The sequence below is a fragment of the Mus musculus genome, chromosome 14, assembly GCF_000001635.26.
Source record: "Mus musculus strain C57BL/6J chromosome 14, GRCm38.p6 C57BL/6J".
NCBI classification, from domain to species: Eukaryota; Metazoa; Chordata; class Mammalia; order Rodentia; family Muridae; genus Mus; species Mus musculus.
The window spans coordinates 63,358,135-63,379,143 of NC_000080.6; the positions used below are offsets into that span (position 1 = coordinate 63,358,135).

General features: G+C 51.2%; 1 protein-coding gene, 2 long non-coding RNA genes and 1 other non-coding gene across 5 annotated transcripts in view, besides 1 other annotated feature; 2 read left to right on the forward strand and 2 right to left on the reverse strand.

Annotated features, from left to right (window-relative positions):
• The window catches only part of Gm4151, a 49,585-nt gene extending 49,216 nt beyond the window's left edge, over positions 1-369 (forward strand). Inside the window, exon 3 of the transcript XR_874701.3 lies at positions 166-369. This is a non-coding gene — a transcript (predicted gene 4151). The remainder of the gene's footprint in view (positions 1-165) is intronic.
• Positions 370-537: 168 nt separating this feature from the next.
• Gm36165 lies at positions 538-15,062 on the forward strand. The gene is made up of 4 exons (XR_874703.1): positions 538-711; positions 12,483-12,942; positions 14,487-14,534; positions 14,998-15,062. It is a non-coding gene; the product is annotated as a predicted gene, 36165 (long non-coding RNA).
• Gm46458 (predicted gene, 46458) lies at positions 1,869-13,019 on the reverse strand. Of its 2 annotated transcripts, none has more exons than NR_168493.1 (2): positions 12,933-13,019; positions 1,869-2,746 (listed from the first exon to the last, which is right to left on the reverse strand). It is a non-coding gene; the product is annotated as a predicted gene, 46458 (long non-coding RNA). The 2 variants fall into 2 exon arrangements; NR_168492.1 differs by lacking the exon at positions 12,933-13,019 and adding an exon at positions 9,878-10,461.
• Positions 9,655-11,711: an enhancer, noted in NCBI's record as "VISTA enhancer mm245". NCBI's record gives its function as "enhancer in: heart[6/6]" and the evidence as "EXISTENCE:transgenic organism evidence [ECO:0001131][PMID:17130149]".
• Positions 14,703-21,009, reverse strand: part of Blk (B lymphoid kinase) — a 44,351-nt gene continuing 38,044 nt past the window's right edge. The window contains exons 10-13 of the mRNA NM_007549.2: positions 20,334-20,410; positions 17,762-17,912; positions 16,057-16,188; positions 14,703-15,463 (exon numbers count right to left, since the gene is read on the reverse strand). Of these exons, the coding sequence (NP_031575.2) occupies positions 15,258-15,463; positions 16,057-16,188; positions 17,762-17,912; positions 20,334-20,410 (566 nt within the window). The 3' untranslated portion in view covers positions 14,703-15,257. The remainder of the gene's footprint in view (positions 15,464-16,056; positions 16,189-17,761; positions 17,913-20,333; positions 20,411-21,009) is intronic.

A 21,009-nucleotide genomic window follows, 5' to 3' on the forward strand; every position in this document is an offset into this window, starting at 1 on the left:
ATTTGGGCACTGGCCTTCACAGGATCATTACAGCATATGTCCACCAGGTGGCAGTAGTGTGGGAAGTGCATCTTTCTAATCCATAGGAAAGCTCTCTGAGAGTTAGTGTTGGCCTGGGTAAAGTGAGTGGAATAGAAAAAAAAAAATCCTCTCACCATTTGACAGGAATAGAGCAAGACCTTTCATGGACCACATAAGAACCATGGACACGAGTTGTGCTTGTTCTGCTTAGCCAAGGGCCAGGAGGAAAGCCCAGCATCCTATCAGTATTTTGGGCAAACAGGTATGAGCCCAACACAGAAAGAACTCAAAGCAGCCAACAAGTCAAAGATGGAAGTGAGACACCCATTAGCAGACACATTCAGGAGGGGACAGGTAAGGATATCCTAGTGATACTGAAAGTATGGAAATGTAAGGGGGGACGGAGGAGGAAGGTAGGAAGGGGAGGGAGAGGTAGGAGGGGGAGGGAGAGGGAGAGGAGGAGGGCGAGGGGGAGGGGGAGAGGGATGGGGAGGGGGAGGGGGAGAGAATGGCTTTGCAGGACCACTTCCAGTTTCATAGAAAGCTGTTGTACGAAAGAGAAATCCTGCTGGAAGCTGAGCTCATGGAGGAAGAAAGCAGACCATTGGGATGTGTCCTGTCACCACACACCTGTCCCAGTGACACACATGGTGTGAGCCTGTCAGCCAATGGAGGGAGCTGAACAGACAGGTCAGTGCTGCGAGATCAGAACCGCTGCTTTGCTTGCTCTCCCGACCAATCATGGGACCTTTGTCTGCCGCACTGATGCCATTTGATCATTTGAGTGTCCACTCAAAGTATCCCTATCCACAAACACTCACTCCTGCCAATCTCATGTTTGGACTTCAGTGAGGACAGTAATCCTGTTTTTCTTTTTTGGTCCTTCAAAAGATGCAGTAAGATGGAAGAGACCAGACAGGTTTGCAATAGTATGGAAAACTTTCCTAAGCCAGCTATGACTCCACAGGCCCTAGAAATACCTGCCCCCGACAAGCCCCCAACTCCAAAACCCCTGACAGTAACCATACGTGACCCCATGTTGGGCAGGGAGACCTTGGCAAGTGTCAACCACAGTTGAGTGTAATCTTTGAGGAGGGAAGGCGGTACCAGAGGGACGAGCCTCTTCATCTACATCCCACAGATATAAACACCAACAAGGAGTAATGACAGGGAGATCCCTTGAAGCCAGCCTCCTGACTAACTTTTCCATGAAGAGTCCCCTGGAGCTCTGGCCCTAATGGCCTGGGATGGCAGCTCATTACTCTTATCTTCTGCAGGCCAAAGCACCTCTGCAAAGACATTCCTGGTGCCTCATCCTGAATGCCTCAGTAGTCCTCTCATTTATGTGTGTAGACAAGAAGATCAAAGCCCCTGGGGATGCATGAAGGATGTCAGGGTTGGGCTCTCCATCCATTAGAGTTGACAAATGCCTTGTTCAGCTGATGGGTCGCAGATAGCCACCCTGCCAGAGGAGAAAGCTGTGAGGAGGGAGGTGGAGGTGGTGGCCAGGAGGCTACAGAGACAGGAGAGGGATTGGAGTGGCAGGGTGGAGAAAGGACAAGAGTTAGAGCCCCCCCACACACACATAGCCACTGGTCCATCCTCACACCTCCACCCATCCAGCACACTTCTCTCAGATGTCAAGCTCAGAAGAGATGACTTAGACTGAACCTACAGTCTCAGGGGTGGCGTCACCTGGAACAGCAGCCTTCTTCCCTGTGAACAGTGTGGTGTCTCCAAACCCCATAACTGTAGTCTCAAGGTCATGTGCTCACAGTGAATGCTATATTATCATATAGCATTATGACATTATACACATTATGCCATTATACATACACACTTATGACTGAAATAGAGCAAAATATTTAATAAAAGATTTCCCTTCCCCAGTTGCTTGTTTCTTGAGGAGAAATAGTTTTACTCAAGAAAGAGTAGAAAAAAGTCATAAAGACCTCCATTTATGATAAATGGTCCCTGATACCTACAAAGACGGTCCTATAGAAACTAGTGACATTTATTTTTTTTAAAGTATACTGGCCTTGACACTATTCATAGTGGTGCTGGCATGATGAGGCCCACTGCCAGGTGAATGGATAAAGGAGTGGAACTCAAATACACAGGAAGGCTCTGCAGTCATAGAAACATGGAAGCCTGACATTAGCTGCAACACGATGAGAAATCGAGGGCTTTATGTTTAGTGAAATTAGCCAGGCAGAGAAACAGAATCCACATCCTGTCACTCACTCTCACGTGGAATCTAAAATCCGTTCATCTTATAGTAGTCAGAGTAGAGCAGAGGTCATAGAAGGCTGTGCCCAGATCAGGGCCTGAACTTGCCTCTGGCTAGGCAAGGGCTCTACCCCTGAGCTACCTCCCCAGTTTTCTTGCTGTTCTTGTTTCATTGACCAAGTTGTCCAGTTGGCTTTGAACAATCTGAATAAAACAAGAAAGCCTTGAGCTGTCAGTTCTTCTGCCCCAGGCTTCTGAGTAGCTGGGACTGGAGATCTACACCAAGCCTGGTTTGTTTGTCTGTGAAAATCAGGGTTTCTCTGCGTAGCTCTGGCTGTCCTGAAACTTGCTCTGTAGTCCAGGCTGGCCTCAAACTCAGAGATCTGCCTGCCTCTGCCTCCTGCGTGCCGGGATTAAAGGGATGCGCCACCACTGTCCAGCTAGAGGGACCAGTCTTCATCAGAACACAGTCACAGAGGGCCTCCTGAGTTTGTACCTAGAGGAAAGAAGTTGCATAAACTCTTTTTGAGTTTTTTGTTTGTTTGTTTGTTTGTTTGTTTGTTTTTTTTCAGGTTAGGAACTTACCTTAGCTTTGTTTACATTTTATTTTATTATGACAAAATACATTCAGTATCAGAGTGACCATCTTAACGGTTTTAAAGAGGACCCCCAGTGACATGAGCACATTCCTTAGGTCTAACCATTTACTCCTAGATCTATTCCACTTCCCAAATGGAGGCTTGGGACTCTGTAGATGCTCACCCTGCATCTCTCACATCCCCACACCATCAGCCCCACCATTCCACTTTCTGTGTCTATGCATGTCACTGCCCTTGAAATGGTGGGCCCCAGGACACTGGGAAGAGGGTAGAGTTGAGTGCAGGCCACTCAGCAGAGAGAGAGAGTGAGAATGTCTGAATGCTATTAGTGTGGGCTATGCTTCTCCAAGGTGCCATCCCCATTTCCCCTCACAACTAGTCTCAGATGGCCCTGGGCGGGGTACTTTGCCTTCTATGAGTCTGGAGACACCCCCAGTGAGTCTGGTTCCAGGAAAAACTGGGGGTCACTGACTTACTGGGACCTTTAATAGCAATGAAAACAGCAACTACCACTATCTACCTACCCATCCCTCTTCCCATAACCCTTACAAAACAAAACAAAACAAAACAAAACAAAACAAAACAAAACAAAACAAAACAAAACAAAATAAAACAAAACAAAACAAAACAGAGGCTGGAGTTTACAAAGCTCTTTTTGATCCTTCAGCTACTGCAGAAGATGTGGTATAATCACCACACACAGAACAAGACACAGAAGCCCAGGGCAGTGAGCTTCTGCCACAGGTCCTCACGGTCAATATGTGGCCATCACCACACGTGGGCCTTATCCACAAGTCCTGCTGCAGTGAACAGAATGTCTATGGACCCTCCATACATGTTGAGTCTTTGGGAAGCAATTGGCCTTGGAGCCCTCATGAATGGGCTTTGTGCCTTTATAAAAAGGGACCCAGGGAGCTCTCTGCTCCTCTTTCCATCATGTGAGGACAAAGAAGCTTGCCAGCTACAGCTCAGAAGAGAACACTGGGTAGGACTCCAGCATGCTGGCATCCTGGTGTCCACTGTTTAGTGTGATAAGCCTCAGTTGCATGGAAGTCACCCTGTGGGACTTCGTCATTACAGCCCCAAGGAACAAGGTTCCAGAGGGCCTATTCAACTTGTTAGTATGCAAGTCTGAGGACTGTAGTTCAGATTCCCAGAAACCCTTGTAAAGCCAGGTGGGTGTCTGCAGTTTCAACCTCAGAAGCAGAGACAGGATACCCGCAGCTCTCTGACTAGCAAAAGTATCTGTATTGACGATGAACTGGGTTTGATTAATAGTTCTCCCCTAACTGAACAGGGTAGAAAGCAATCCAGGAAGATTCCTGACATCAACATTGGGTCTCTTGCAGGCACATGTATACAAGTATATGCATGCACACACACACACACACAGAGAGAGAGAGAGAGAGAGAGAGAGAGAGACAGAGACAGAGACAGAGACAGAGACAGAGACAGAGACAGAGACAGAGAGACAGAGAGAGGGATGGAGGCAGGGAGGAGAGGGAGAGAGAGAGAGAGAGAGAGAGAGAGAGAGAGAATGGTACTAACACAAAGACCAATGATGGTGCTGCCCAATGCCTACAGCTACTCAAGACTAGGCAAGGAGGCACATGTTCTGCTTGCAGAACAGATTAAGGTTCACAGTGACCCTGTGTAATCTGTGGGGCAGATGAGAAAAGTCATGAGAAGCTGTGGGAACAGAGTTTGAGAGGGCTGTACTGCATCCCACATAAGGTCCCTGTGAGCACATTCACAGGGAAGCTGGTTCCTGGGGCAGGACCTCCATGCTGTGGTGCTGCAGACAGGCCCGAGGCCCCCAGCTGAGGGCAAGGTGCTTCCGGGTCTGTGCAAAGTAGCTGTGGATGCTTAGTGTTTACAGTCTTCTGTGAGATGAGAGACCTGAGCCTCCAGCACTACCCCTCTCTGCAGCAGGGAGAGTGGACAGCTGCCAACCCCAGCTGACCTATGTGACCCAGAGCTATCACAGGAAGACAGTCTTGTAGTGGCCCAAGACCACCCATGATGCAGTCAGCCCTGGGTAGCCAGAGAGCAAAAAGGGAAACTGCAGGAATATTCCTCAAGTCTTGGACCAAGCTGGCCCCACAGTAGGTGCCCTAATGGACAGGGATTGAAACCCCAAATCACACTTCCGGAGCCCTTCCACACCCGACCCCATTCCCCTGGAGGAGTCACTATTAGGCTCCACATTGGGCAGCTAAGGAGACTGAAGCCCAGCACAGTCTGAAGTCATGTGACAGAAGCAGGTTTTCCAGTCAGTCTCTCTACTCTTGGAGCCCATACCTCCCTCCACAGCCCCCGCATAGCCCATAGGAATTTCTGTTAGGGCTTTGTACCCAAGTCTGGGACCAAGAGTCCTTGTCTCACACAGAAACTTTCAGAGAGAAATGAGAGCAACCTTGGAGTTGGTGGACAGAGCGCTCGACACCTGAATCCTCACCAAGGAACACAGCTGCTCCACAAGCCCCAGGAGGGCAGCAGCAGCTATAGACACAGCCTTCATGAGGGTTAGTCACAGCCGCAACAGAACTTCAGAGAGAAAGTCACAGCGTCACTAAGATGGCAAAGGTCATCTCCCGCAGCCCCTGCCACAGCACACACGTCTGGCCTTTGAGTCGAGGATGTCTCAGACTGTAGAGAAGGGTCTATTTATCACAGGCTTCTGGGCTCTTTGACTCAATCAAGGTAAATTTAATGTTGATATATTCATTTAATAGCAAGGTCAGAGCTGGGGACCAAGCTCAGGGCCTCGTACATGATCACTGAGTCACATTGACTCTGCCACTGAGTCACACCCCCAAGTCCTGTAGTCCTTTTGGTCAGTAACCATGGCAATTCCATAGGGTCTAGTCCAATACCCAAAAGCATCATATGAACCTAAGAGAACCCTATGGAAAATCCCAACTGGAACTCTCACATCACAGTGCCCTCAGTGCCCCGCACCCAACTGACTCAGCCTTTGGCAGAGGTACCGGGGGAGCAAGGGGCCTAGTCTGTCAGCCCGCCTTACCACCTGAGCTGGAGAGAAAAAGATACAAACCCAGACATCAGAAGCCACGCTGGTCTGGTGGAATATGCCCACTGCCTGCATCTCGGTGTCCTCTGCACCCCACTGACCTCTTCTGAGCCCTCTCAAGGGGGTATGGATTAGAGAAACACGGGTGAGGTCTCCAGCTTCAGACAGGCCCTCAGCCAGTGGCTGCTGGCAAGTCTGGAGTGAGGTGGAGAAGGACTATGCTCAGCTGATGCAGAGCTGATGGGAAGAGCATGGCTGGACTCTGACAGTTCGTTCCAGCCTCTTTCCCCAACCCTCGTCCTGAGGAGCCCCAGCAGGTGCCTGATGGCCAGAGCTGTATGGCTCGTGACCTCTCTCCACCCATCTTCTCGGTCTCTTCTACCAGGCTGTCTGGAGTTTACGACTAAAGGCTTCATAAGCACGGTCAGGTTTGTTAGTAGGGAACTCTGGGTTAAGGGGGTGACTGTCCTTGGCTCCAGTTCCAGCCCTCTGTGATAATGTATAACCCACACATCCCTCCCTTAGACCATTCCTTGTGCCATGCATACCCTGTCCCCTCCATGACCTACTTGTCTCTCCCAGGACACATCTGCCCTTTGACTCCCTGTAACCCATCCAGGTGCCATACCCCTCCTCAGTAGCATACCCACCCTACCCTATGTCTCTTCTTGGGTACTGCATAGGGTCCCTGCATAATCAGTGGTTCTGGGGGACAGATCCAGGTAATATATAGCTATCACCACTGGTGCCTGGGGAATGAAGATGGTGATAGATTTCCCCAAATTGGCTTTCCTAGGCTTCCATCATTGTCCCCCACAGCTAGGGTACATAGAGTAGGGGCTTTCTAAGAGGTAGTCCTCACCCTGACTCAGGAGGTAGGAGGACTAAACTAAACTAAACTAAACTAAACTAAACTAAAAACTAAACACCAATATGCAACACATTTGGATGACCCTAGAAATCCCAGCTTAAATGTCTACAGAAATGACCAAGGGACCATGGAGTCCTCCCGCACTGAGGGTCTAAGGGTCTGTGCTTAGCTGTAGAACACCATCTGCCTCTCAGAAATGGCAGCAGAACCCAGAGGGAATTGTGATTCCAAAACCAAGTGAGGATAAAACTAAATCTCCGAGATTCTGGTGACCTCTGTAAAGACAGAATCGTGCTGTCTGAACTCCTCAGGTTTTCACCCAGGATTTTGTCCAAATCCTAGATGCCTGAGCACATCTCTGAGTGGCCACCTGACAGGGTCGTCCTTCTGGAAGCTGTGCTAGCTCTTGGGATTGGGGGCGGGTGGACCCTGAGCCCACACCCTAGCCTTTGTGCTGTTAAACTGAAGATCTTAAAAGTAAGGCCTTCTAGGAGAAACGTGTCTGGAGAAAGGCTAGCAGCCTCTCCAGGGCTGGTTTTTAAAGAGTAGGCAGCTCCTAAACACCTCTGGCAGGTCTCCGGAGGCTTTGTAAATCCTCATCCCAGACTGAAAACCTTCTCTAGCTGACGCTTTTGCACCAGCTTGGAAAATGCTCTTTCCCCAAGAACAGTGTCTAAAAAACTCCACTTTGGTTTGTCATAATTACATAGTTGGAAGAGATGTGAAAGACATTATACAGTCCCTTCTGTTTTAAAGGGAGGGAGCAAGCAGAGGTGCAGGGAATAGTTGTCATCAACGACAAGAAGATGTTGAAAGGGACGATGATGATGATGGTGATGGAGGAGATGGTGGTGGTGATGATGATGGTGGTGGTGATGATGAAGGTGATGGTGCTGGGCACAGTGGAGATAATAGTGATGGAAGTGGTGTCAATAACTGTGATGATGGTGATGATGGTGACGATGATGATGATGGTGGTGGTGGTGGAGATAACGGTGGTGGTAGTGATGGTGATGATGAAGGCTAGTGATGGCCGATTCCTGACCCTGTGAGCTCATCTGGGTTCTGGGTACAAGAATTCCTGCATTCCCATGAGCAAGCTAGAAACACCTGCCACTTTCCTTATTCCCAAGGGGGGACTTTTACTGCACTTGTCTTGCTGGAGGGACAGTGAGACTGGCAAGTAGCCTGGCTTAGTTCAGAGGAGCCTGGGTACCAGGGGGCCCTGCTAGGGCATCAATCCATCCCATCAAGCAATCTCTCCATTCCTCTCACCGCCTCAACTCAGTAGATTCCCACTTACAGTCGGCAGGCTTGTCAATGCCTTGTTGACATTCTCCTCCTTGAGCCTAACTTCCAAGGACAGAGAGACAGAGTGAGTCGCTGGTGGGGTGAGAGGCACAAGAGGAGACCAGGGCTGACACTGCTGTGGTCCACTGGGACCTGAACAGAAGTCCTTGTCTGCCCATGGATACACAGTAATAGTACCCTAGGTCCCTACTCTGCCATGTGTTTTCTGGTGACTCAGTCCCTTGCTATCTCTGAGCATGTCTTCATCTGTGAAGGAGCACTCTGGAATTGACCTGATAGGACTCTATAAAGATGATACTACTTCAGTCAGTACTTGGTGCACAGTAGGGCCACATTCAATGCCTGGAGCGTAGGAAAGGAGAGGGAAGGGACAACATGACAGCTGTCTTTGAGCTGTGCTGGGTTTGGTGGGTGCCTTCAAACAGTACCCTCCCCACGCTGGCCTCAGCCACTACGCACTGCCTGGGGCTGGTGGACGAGCTCCCTGGAACCCCCACCTGCTTCCCCCTTATTGGACGAGTGACACAACAGAGAACTGATAACACAGATAATACAGGGCAAATGCAGCAGAAATGGACTGGAGTGGGGTGGAGCCCAGCTGGTGCATAAGGCCTGGTACTGAGCTCCAGGGTGGGACCCAACCCTGTGGGGGTCACATCGTCCATTTCTTGCCACTAGGCAAGACTGTACAGATCAGCCGCCACGACCCACAGGCCTGGCCTTTTCTTCCTTCAAACTCATTAGTGTATCCAGAGAAGAGCTAACAGCACCTTCGCTCCCAGGGCAGCCCAGGCAGCCCCCACCCCCACCCCTCTCCAGAGGTCAGGAGATTGTCTTGGGTGGGTACCATGTGATCCTCCATTGCTTGCTTACAAAAGTATGCGTCTAACAGATACAGTTGTGCATGGACTCAGTCCAGGTATGGTTTCTGCTTCCCACCCTGTGTTTCTGGCTCATATCTTCCTGTCCTGACCTATTGAAGAGCCCACTCATCAAAAAGCAGTCAGTTAACATCCCTGAAGCCTTTACATGCCTGAATGTCGAGGTTCTGAAGACAGGCCTTTGTCTGTCTTCGGAGAAAGTGTATGCTTTGCTGAAGGGTAGCTTTCCAGATGTGCAAGAAATAACCCCACAGGTGTGTGTGTGTGTATGCATGAATGTGCATGCATGTGTCTGTGTGCTTGCACATGTGTCTGTGTGTGCACATGTGTGTGTGCACTGTGCACTTGAGTGTGTGTGCACACACGTGCATGAATGTTCATGCATGTGTCTGTGTGCATGCGTGTGTCTGTGTGTGTACATGTGTGTGTGCACATGTGTGCACTTGAGTGCGTGCGTGTGTGTGTGTGTGTGCATGAATGTGTCTTTGTGCATGCATGTGTCTTTGTGTGTGCACACGTGTGCACTTGACTGCATGTGTGTGTGCATGAATGTGCATGCACATGTGTCTATGTGTGTGCACATGAGTGTGTGCATGTGTGACAAGCATGCACAGAGCACACACATCACCTTATGACACCAGTGGGTCCCTGCATCTTCTGTAGGTATTGTCCTGGCACGCATGCCACCTTGCTGTCCCGTGACAGGACCTGATGCACCTGTGCTTATTTTGCGTTTCCTTTGCGTTGTGCACCGAGCACTGTCTCTGTTTCCAGGCTGTGAGGGGCTCTCCCGACACTGCTCTACTCTTATCTACCCCTTGTCTCCAGGGTGTTTAGGAACAGGAAGCCCCCACCCCACCCTTGGGTTTTCTTTGCGGTAATCCTTTGTTATACAGGCACTGCAAATATTTTCTTCCCTGCTGACACTTACCTTAACTTTGATCAGAGGTCACTCAGAGTCGCCAGCAGGACTCACAGGCAGGGTATCTGCTTCAGGCTGTTTAATTCATAGCCACGGCCCCCCACTCCAACTCAATCTGTAAAACCCTAGCAGCCACCTTACAGGGCTGCATGCTGTGGTACCGAGGACTTCAGAGGCTTCATCACACCCCTCTGGCTTCTGTTAGAGAACGCATTTACCACAGGGAAGCTAAACTTGGGTCTGCCTTGCAGAAGGCCACATGGCAAGCAGGCTGGAGCCTGGGCATGTCCGGCCTGGATTGGTGAATATTGAGATTCTTCTCTGTCTTAGTTTTCCTTGCACTCCAGCCTGTACTGAACCCTGCTTCCCTGGTCCCTGGGTTATTCGGATTTAATGAGTCCTTATCTATGGACCGTGGGCAAAGAGTAAAACACTGGCTCCTCCGCCATTCAGTTGTATAGTGCAAACACAGTGGAGCCTTTCCTGCGCCATGGGCTGGGGTCGTAGTGAGAAATAGACACTGCCTAACTTACCAGAGGGCAGAGCCTAGTCAAAGATGCCTTCTGCTCTTCCTGGCTTACTTACTCAGACACATGCAAACACCGCCTGGCATGTGGGAGTAGGGGTGGGGGTGGGGCTACTGTGCAGCACTGGGGCCAGAAATATCCTGAGAAACACCATCAGCTGTCACCCGGGAATCTGGGAGTTGAGTGAGACGTAGTGTAATGGAGGAGTGATACTAATAAGCTAACAGGATTGTACCATCACTCCCTGCCTGGGTCTCCTGGGTTGGCTGGCACATGCACACACGCAGCCTGCATACATGCCTGCACACACCTGCGCCCTGCCATCATCACCTCCAGAACAATCTCATAGGTAGTCAGTCTCCTGCTCTCTGGAGAACAGAGGGCACAAAGCCGAGCTGGGTCTTGACATACCAAGTCCTGGAGGTTCATGGGAAAAGGCCACTCACAGTCCGGGGCAATGATCAGGAGGCTAATTTTAACCACAAGAGCAGACTGACCTTGGAGCTGGCAAGGGCTCCAACAGAGATGGCCCTAGATGGTACCCTGGCCCTTCTCGAAGGCAGCAGTCTGAGATAGTGTATTCTCTTCGCCCTCCTACCTCCCTTATCCCTGTCAGCTGCTGGGCAGCGTTCCTTCCACCTCATCAGTCCTCAGGAATCTTCCCCCAGCCCTGAGACTGGCTCCTGTCAGCCTCCATCAGCTTGTGTAGCCTACACAGACCTGGTGGGTCCACAGGCCAAGGTGCAAGCTGGACAGGAGGGAGAACACATTGGGAGGGTTGGGGAGCTAAAATCTGACAAGTTAGGCCTCCACCCCACCCTCACCCCCGTGACTCCAGGGAAGGTGAGCCTAACTTTCCATTATCAAGTGTGTCCAAGCGAAGGGAATGTGTGTGTATTGACATCCAGCTGCATGTAGAACCTTGTGCCTAAAGATTTCAGAACATTACACATCTCCATCCCCGTGAGATGGAGAAGAAAAGCAATTGACCAGAGTTCCCCAGCCCAGCTAAGGCAGAGCCAAGGGTTGGCTCCTTCACAGCTAGATCCTCCATGACTTGACCCACGTGTGGCAAGGTAGACAAGGGCTGAGGTCAGGCCCTGGGAATTCTGAGGCCACCCTCTGACCAGGCTACAGTTTTCTGTGTTATCTGGTTCCACTTCTCCGGGGACATACTAGCTGGGAAAGGCACGGCAGAGTCAGGGAAAGACTTCGCCCACCTGTCAGGGTCCCAGCAAGAAGGACTGTCAGGAAGCCCACCTTGAGATTCTTGGCTTGTCCACTGACAAAGTGAGAACAGGACTACAGCCTACGCCCCCCACCCCACCCCATGGAAGTGCCTGTGGGGAACATGTCTGAAGCCTAGGCACAGTGACACACAGGTGGCACTGATGGCCTGGGGAATGTCCCAGCATTCTTGTCTGGGAGCACAGTATTCTTGCTTCATGGAATGAAGAGAGATGGTCCCCTTGTGAGAGGCCCTGTCTTATTCCTGGATGTTTCTTCTCAGGGTTAAGTGTGACCTCAGGAGGTAATAAAGTCTCTGCTGTCCATGACAGCTATATGGCTTACGCACCCTCAAGTTTAACTGGGCAGAGTGTCCTGGATACTCTCAAGGGATATCAGGCAGAGATGTGACTCTATGAATCACGGGATAGTGACTTCTTCAAGACAGGGACAGCTGGGACCCCATCCAGCAGCAGGGCCTGCCTCTCCCTTTCTTGGTTCCTTCCTGTCATTTTTTTATGATCCCTCAGTCCACTTGCTGGCCTGTGGTTTGCTTGATGCCCCTGTTGCCCATTTCTCATATGAATGTTGTCCTCTGCCCCCCAGGGCTTCTTTCTACAGTGCTGGGCACCCGGCTGGTGTTGGGGGTAAAGGTCCCCATCCCGTTTCCTAGGGGTACAGTAGTGAACTACTATAGTCTGGGTGTCTCTTCCTGTCTGCTGTCTAGATAAGTAAAGACATCCAAGGCCAGACTCAGCACGGGAAGGCCCTACAAACTGGGTAGTGCCGTGCTGTCAAATGCAGCTCTTTTTGTAGGCGTGGCTGCTTTAAAGACACCATCCTGTGCTCTTGCTCCTCAGAGAAGCACCTAGTGGCTGCCTAGGGACCAGGACTTCTCAGTGAGCAGCCGGTCTGAATGGAGAGTTCATTCATGTCTATCTCATCACATTCCGGCTTTCTGAAGACCCCAGAGCATGCCACCATCTGTCATCAAGAAGCTGAGGCCAAGGAGTGTCCCCCACGCCACCCACCCCAGGTCCCCAGGAAAACACCTCCTTTGACCTCCGTTTCCCACTTGGGAGAGGTCCAAGCTCATGCTGGAATAGACAAGAGGTTTCCAGAAAGCATTTTGGAGCGGGACTGTGATTCCTCCCGATATCCTTTACAAGGCAGCCGTGGAAGACCGACAAATCAGCAAGGACTGTGTGAGACCAGAGGAGGCCTACCTCCTCCTCTCCCACCCCAGCACACGGTGAGCTTCCCAACCCTGACATCATCAGAGTCTTTCTCCAAAGATGGATGCCTCTTACCAGCTGCATGGTAAGTTCACTTCGCCTTTCTGGGCCTCAGAGTCTTCATCTGTAGCATGAGTGCTTCCCATGGTTGCATAAACTGGCACTCCATACTCAACAATGACTGTTTATAAAGGTCCCATTTGCATAGTTTGAATATTCTAAACAGTGTGTGTGGGGGGGGGGAGTGTCAACCTTTCTTTAATGATGTTCAACTCTGACTCAAGTTGGTTGTGGGTTATGCCAATGACCAGGTGGGAGGTCTGTGTGTCTCTCCTGTTTCCTGGGCTGCCTCCTGCACTGTCTCTCTGTCTCTTTATCACTTTGAGATGAAGGCTCAGAACAAGACACACCTGCTGTGGGCCCATTTCCCAAATGGGGAAACTGAGGCCCAGAGGTGTGAATTGTTGTACCACATAGCCTGTGGGAGGAAGTGCTTTGTCCTGAACTCAGGGTTTACCTGATCCCAGAAACCCACTCTCACCCATTTTGTAGGTGATGTACCCAGGTTCTAGGAAAACAAATGCCTGTCTCAGGTAAGAATGGTCCTAGGGTCCCCAGGCTCAGTCTGTATCCTTCACAAGCTCTGGGCAAGGGGCAATCATCATATAATCAGATGTTTCATACGTAGTCCCCTTGCCAGTGGCTCACACGGCCACCACTGTGTTGGGAGAACACGGACACTCCACAGCCACTTCCCCTATCATTCCTATTTTCTCTGCTTCCCTCTTTTTCTTTACATATCCCTCACCCACTCTCCTACGTGACCTTCGGATTGGGATATGGAAGGATCTTTGTCCTGAATAAATTTGTGAACATAGGGAACTTCCTTCAGTCAGTGCGGGCAAATTGCGACCCCTTGTGGGTTCCAGCATCACCTGGAAGGAGAAAGGCCCTCCTCCCTGAGAGGAGTAAGTCAGCCTTTGATGTCACCTCTACAGCAGACCTGGGGAGAGCCATGGGGAAGTCACACAGAGCCAGTTTTCCTGAGAAATAATATCCCTCAGTAGCTCACTCAGCTCAGCTGCCAAAATCCGGATCCTTGGGCAGTCATCAGTGCCAGCTGGGAACATTGAAATACAAAGCCACGGGTTGTGGATAGGGCTTAGGGGGAATGCTTGCCCGGCGCACATGAGGACTTGTATCTGAATCCTCAGTGCTCATGTAAAATGCCATCATGAGCGTGGGTGCCTGTAACCTTGGCATGAGGGGAGACACTGGGGGATTCTGAGGCCAGGAGGACTATTCTGTATAATTTGGGCTTGATGGATCCATCATCTTGTGCTTTGGTGGAACACGGAGTATAGGTAGGGTGTGAACCCAAGTGTGAAGTGTGTTGATCCCAGCCCCTCTGGAGGAGCAAGTGGGCTCACTATTGCAAGGTGCTGACATCTAAAAGGGTTGAGGGTTTATGGAGACTGGACCCTTTCTACTTATTTTTCTATAAACTTATCCCCCCACCCCACCTATATAAACAAAACAGGATGAATGGGAGACAGAAAAACAGGCGAGAGAGCCTCCACACTTGGGGAGATCACCGCCCCATCTCATGGCTTTCTGTCCATGTTCTAGGGAAACTTGGAACTCAAGGTGCTTGCGTCCATGGAGTCCCAGATACAGGTTTGTGGGGTGAGATCGCCACCTGCTGGCCAGGAAAGACAGTGTCAGTCACACCCAGTGTCCTTTGCTGAGGAATGGGGTAGGGTTGGGGCAAGGTGCTCCCCACCTCCTACACACATCTCGTGTGCCACATCTGTTCATGTCACTGGTAAAGACCAGGGGAAAGGTACAATTCTCATGACTTTATTATAGAAAAGTCCCAAAGTGTGCATGCAGGGATGGGTAGGGGGCACACAGCCAGGGGACCTGGAGGATTGACCCATAGTTCTGAAGCAGCAGACAGGGAGGCACTTGCTGATGAGACTGAAAAGGTGAGAGAAATGGGAGCTCTGATTGCACTCTGGGTTATGACAGCCTGACATCCTGTCCATCGCTAACTGGTCAGACTGATTTCGGGACTATCGGGGTCTGAACACAACTGGAGGTAAGTTCTAACACAATCCTTGCTCATTTTACATTCAAGGAAGAGACGACACAGAGCAGCAAAGTAACTTGGCCAAAGGCACACAGCCAGTGAAAGGTGGACCGAGGTTGTGCCTTGAGAGCTCATGCCTCACCATGAAGCCATCTTTGTCTCCTGGCTCCCTCACTTGAGAAGCAGGCACACCATTCTTCCCTGATTCTGCAACCTACCTGGAAGAAGAGCTAAGTGTGAACATATTAACCCAAAGTCAGAGTCCAGAAGGAGGCTCAGGCTGGGAGCCCTGAAGAGACCATTGGTTGCTAGGGCTGCAGCTCATATTGGCCCTCCGTGGCTGTGTAGAAGTCCTCCAACACCGACTGCAGGAACTCAAAGGTAGGCCGCTCCTCTGGCCGGCCCCGCCAGCACTCAGTGATGATATCATTGTACAACTCCGGTGGACATGTCTCCGGGCATGGCATTCGGTAGCCGTGCTCCAGGCTACGGATGACCTCAGGGTTGCTCATTCCTACAGGAGGGCAGACAGGGAGCTTCAGGGCTGGTGGTGCTCCAGGAGTGCAGTCACTGGCCCTGAGGGCACTAGACTAGGCCCTGACCGGCACTAGAAGGGAAAGAGTGGGCTCTGATACACTATGGCTAGTGTAACCCTGGAAGGTCACATAGGTGCCAGGATCGTAGTACTACTTTGGCTTTTCACACAGGTCTTCTTGTATAGGCCAGACTGGCCTTGAACTTGAGATCTGTCTGTCTCAGCCTCCCAAGGGCTGGAATCACAAGCTTGAGCCATTACACCTGTCTCTTACGCCATCTAATTCCACCNTAATCTCCATCTCCCTCTCCCTCTCCCTCTCCCTCTCCCTCTCCCTATCCATNTACNTCCCCCTCTCCCTCCCCTCCCCCTCCTCCTCCTCCCCCTCTCCCTCTTCCTGTGGCCCTGAGCAGTGTGCAGAAGGAGAGGAAGCCCACAATGCAGGGCTGGGCTTCAGTCCCTGTGACAGGACCCTGCTCTCACCAGTGTGACATACCCACAGTCAGTGAGCCTGGCGAGTCACCATCAGGATGTCCCAGGAGGATGGTAGGAAGGACAGGGACAATGCCTACCTGGGTAGGGAACGCGCCCATAGGTGACAATCTCCATCAGCAAGACTCCGAAGGACCACACATCAGCCTTGATGGTAAACACCCCGAAGTGGATGGCCTCCGGGGCGGTCCACTTGATGGGGAACTTGGCCCCTGCCAGGAAAGTGCAGTAGCTCCAGGGACAGCCAACCATCTACCCCCAACCCACAGAGTCCTGCCCCTATCTGCCCGTTCCCACTGGAGGGCCTGCAGGATGTGTACACTGGATACATGAGGATATAGGAAGACACAGTCACTTGCTACTATCCTAGGAGTTCTTAAAAACAGTGTTGATGTCCCTGGGTGGTGTGGTGCACACCTTTGATCCCAGCATTTAGGAGGCAGAGGCATTTGGATCTCTGAGTTCAAGGCCAACCTGGTCCACAGAGTAAGTTCAAGGACAGCAAGGGCTACATAGAGGAGCCTGTCTTTGAAAACCAAAAACCAAACCAAATCAAACCAAAAAAGCAAAAACAAAACCAACAACAAAACCAGTACCACCCATATATGCTTCCATCTGACTTACTGTTTTGTTTGATTTTGATTTTTTGGAGACAGAGTCTTGTGTATATCCCAGACTGGCCTCCAACTAGAGCGTACGTAGCCAGGGGTAACCTTGAACTCCTAATCCTCCTGCCATCACCTTCCACTGTGCTGGGATCACAGCCATGCACCAGCATGCCCCATTTATACTCCACTGAATATGAAACCACGGGCTTCATGCCAGAGAGGCAGTCTGCTGACTGAGCTATGTCCCCAGCCCTGTGCATGTCCATCTGGGATGGAAGCATCCTTTCCTATCTCACTCGGCCTTGTCCAGCGGCAGGGACCGTGGTATGGGCGGGCTTCAGTCCGTGCTTTCCTGCAAAAGGCAAACCTGACACTCAGACAGACACCTCTGAGGGCCACTGTGTGGAGGGATAGCAAGGCCCATCTCAGTTCAGACCGTGATGGCTACAGCCTTGGTTGGCACTGAGAGCCAACCTCAGGCTGAGGTGGCATTGGCCACCTCCCCCCTGATGGTTTCACTGTCTGGGGAGCCAGTTGGAAGTCCCCTGAGGGGGTTATCGGCCCCTAAGATGTGGCTCTCCTCCTGAATCCACTGATTAATGCACTAAACCAGTACTGCTTGCTTGATCAATGTACCAGAGTCCTCCTGCAAAGTCAATTTTCCTCACTCACAGTAAGAGAAGAGCATCCATGCAACCCTTCGGGTGCAAGGGTTGGATGCTCATGCTTTAGTTAGAGCTGTGTTTTCCAACCTGTGCTCCCTGACACCCTCCTTCCACAGGAGGATTTTCTCAACTTAGTCTGGGGATCAGAGGGTGAAACAAGGGGAAGAAAGTGCAGGTCTTCTCCTCCATCCTTCTAGATTTATATGCACTGGAGTCTCCAGGATGGGGAGGAGATAGCTGAGCATTCCAAGGCCATTCTGAATGAAGACTCCCAAGGGGCTTGAGTTGCTTCTCTGCCACCCCCTCCCATCTAGGGAAAGGAAGTGCTGAGCTGGGTGGGAAAGGACCAAACACAAGGACCATGGGTCTCCCTAGTCATCTCCAACAGCAAGGAGACATTCAAGGGGGCTCCAGAGAGTTGAGACGTTCAAAGGCTTTCGTGTGTGTGTGTGTGTGTGTGTGTGTGTGTGCGTGCGCGCGCGAGTGTGTGTACACTCACACACTCTGCTCACCCTCTTGGGCAGTGTATTCACTGTCAATGATCCTGGCCAAGCCGAAGTCAGCGATTTTGCAGCACAACGTCTCAGACACCAGGATGTTGGCTGCCCGCAGGTCACGGTGGATGGAATTCATGCGCTCTATGTAAGCCATCCCCTCTGCAACCTGAGGGGACAGGTCACATGGTGAAGGGCAGCAAGGATGGAGCCTACCAGCTCATAAGGCCAGCTTCACATGCCCTGCCCAGGGGAGAGAGAAGGTATCCACCCCTTCCCATGAGACCAACCCAGACTCAGGGCAGCAGAGAAGCTAGGCTGACATCCCCAGGCCTGTCCCCCTTTTTCAGACAATTGTCTCCAAGGTTCTGTGGACTGGGAATAGCAAAGAAGGCTGGGGTTGTAGATAGCCTCTAATGAGACAGGGAGGAGAAAGGACGAACAGGGCATAGCACGGAAGGGCAGGGCTACTCCCTCAGTGGACACTTCTCTCAGAGGAGCCAACCATGCCTTGGAATCACCAATGTCCAATGGGCTGGGTCACTTCCCTGAGAGGTCATAGTTATTACCCAGAGCACGAGAAGCCATCTCTGGGACCCAAGGTTAGGGTCAGTGTTGAATAAGGTGACTGTAGCTGAGGCCCTGCCCCTGCCCCTGCCCCTGCCCCTGCCCCTGCCCCTGCCCCAGGTGCTCCAGAGGAGCAGACTCTCACTGAAGAGGAGCCTTGTCTGTCCCAAGCACCTGTACCAGGCCATTAAGTCTTCAGTCACTCACTGATGGATGGAAAAGGTGACTTCAGCTCTCACTTGCTCTTGCAGGATGCCAGCTTCTAGATGGATCCTACTTGCCCAGGAACTTAGGTACATATACTATCAACTTCTCTCCTATTGAGCTGCACACCAGGCCCCAGTCCTGCATCTGTTTCCACAGGGCCCTGCTTTATGCATGAGTCTCCTCATTTATCCCCTTGCGAAACCACTCAGTCAATATGCATTTGCTAGTGTGGGACTCTGCGGGTTGGAAAGCCAGGGCTAACTAAACAGCTTCTATCTAGGGAGCCCTGGCAATGCTCACACTGTTAGCTAACACGTACGAATCAGCTTTAGGGAAAAAAAAACAAAACCTACACAAACATAGAAGACGCGAATCTGCGTCTGTAGAAAAGATGCTACAAAGCCAAAGGGGAGCCAGGACTCTCTCTAGATCTTCTCCCTGGTGCTTTGTACCCAAAGACATTAATGAGGCTTGTTCATCCATTGATGAGCAGCAAACTGCTCAAGAGCAGAGCCAACAACCCCTCCCTCTTGTCCAGAAAAGTCTTGGTAGACGTGGCCTCCGACAAGGGCTGGTCCTGGGACTCTGGTTGGAAATGTGCAGACAGGAAGAATCCAAGGCAGTCTGCACTGTATAGGACCACCATTCTTGTGGCTGCAGAGGCGGACCAGCTTCTGTCCATCCAATGCCTGACTCAAAGCCAGTCGCCAGGGTTAAGTTTCTGTGTCCATCCTAACAGCTGCATCAACAGATCTCTGCTACCCCAGTGGAAAAAGACACTGTGACCTCAGTTCCTGGGCTGATAGCAGCTGCAGATAATGTGGGACAGGGTCGGAAGTTAAAGTGGGCAAGTGGGTTAAAGTGTGGGTGGGAAGGCTCCCCTTTATAGCTCTCTGTGTGTTGACAGTGTGTCTCGCAGGCTGGCCACAGACCACAGCTTTCTTGCTGAGAGTTCCAGTTTCAACAGTCATACTCAGGGCCCCCAGATGTGTCTTCCTGCCAGTTAGAACCCTCAGCTAAAATCCCCCCGGGGATAAAGATACTGCCCAATCTCAATTCTGCACTCTTCTAGCAGAGGCTGGGGAGGTCTACACATGGATGGATTCAGAGGGAACCAAAGGCCAATAATCCAGGACAGTGATGTGTGTGTGTGTGTGTGTGTGTGTGTGTGTGTGTGTGTGTGTGTGTGTGTGTGTGTAGAAGGTGGTCCTAGAAAGTTTTGTGCCTTGTATTCTGTGTGGCTCATGCCTCATCAGGCTGAGGTCAGTTCCAGGCCAATACCAAGATTTAGGGGGTCTTAGGACAGGATGAGAGCATTGGAGAAGGAAGTCAGAGCAAAGCATACCTGCCTACATTCAAAACAGAATTCTTTCCTATTCTCCAGCTTTCCAACATCCACTGCCATCTCTACCTTCCTAATAAATAGAACTACCCTACTCCATCATGGCGGCCCAGAATTGGAACTACATTTCCCAGACTCCCTTGCAGCCAAGGGAGCCTCTCATTGAGGTGAGTGGGAGGGATGTGTCTCTAGAGGAAAGGAGGTGGGATTTTTATCACCATCATCTTGCTGGCTAAGGGTCAAGGGTGGGTGATGAAGCTTCAGCATCTACCATGCTATCAGGGCAGAGGACATCAGTGAGTAAAGTCTCTCATCTGTTCTCTAGGGGTTTATATATTTAGAGGTCGCTACTTCAGGCTTTCTGCCCTTCACAGTTGAGCACAGCCTCCTACCAGGGAATTCAGTACAGTCACAAAGCACAGAGTGGGGCGCCCCCCCCCTTCAGGCTCCCGCTCTGCTTCAGAGCTCACCAACCTGGGCTGACATGTCAATCAGCCTTGGAAGGGACAACCTGCTACCTTCATCGGTCTTCAGAAAATCCAGCAAGCATCCTAGGAGAAGAAAGACAGCAACTGCAAAGTGACTGGATGGAGCCTGGCTCTGATTGCGTGGTCTGTGTCTATGTGAGGAGGTAGGGGTGGTGATCTGCCTACAGCTGAGGTGCCTCAGGCTTCAGGGAAACACTAGCTCCCAGACTTTTAAAAGTTAGTTCTCAGATAAATTCAGGGGCACATCTGGGGTCTCCTGAGTCAGCAGAGCTGGGATAGACCAGCTCTGGGCCTAAGGCTAGTGTTCTTTTCCAGCATGACGTTCCCAGGTGTCTTCCTTAGTCTACTCCCCTCCTAGACAGACTCCCTCTCCCACCCTCCCCACCAAACATTAACAAGAAAACACCAGAAGAGAGAGCTGGGGCAAGTAATGAAAGTGGCTCTTCCACAGAGCTCACGGCCTGGGAGGTGCTCTTGAAAACTGCAGCCAGGAGGCAGGTTACCAGCATAGCCGGTGATGCCGCCCCTCTTGGTAACAACTATTACAATTAGCATGGTAACATTGAGGACCTACAGGAGGAAAGGTGATGTCAGGGCCATGGAGGGTGAGGTCCCTTAGGTCGGAGCCAGGTCTGGTGCCTGGCCAACTGCTCCCTGTGGAG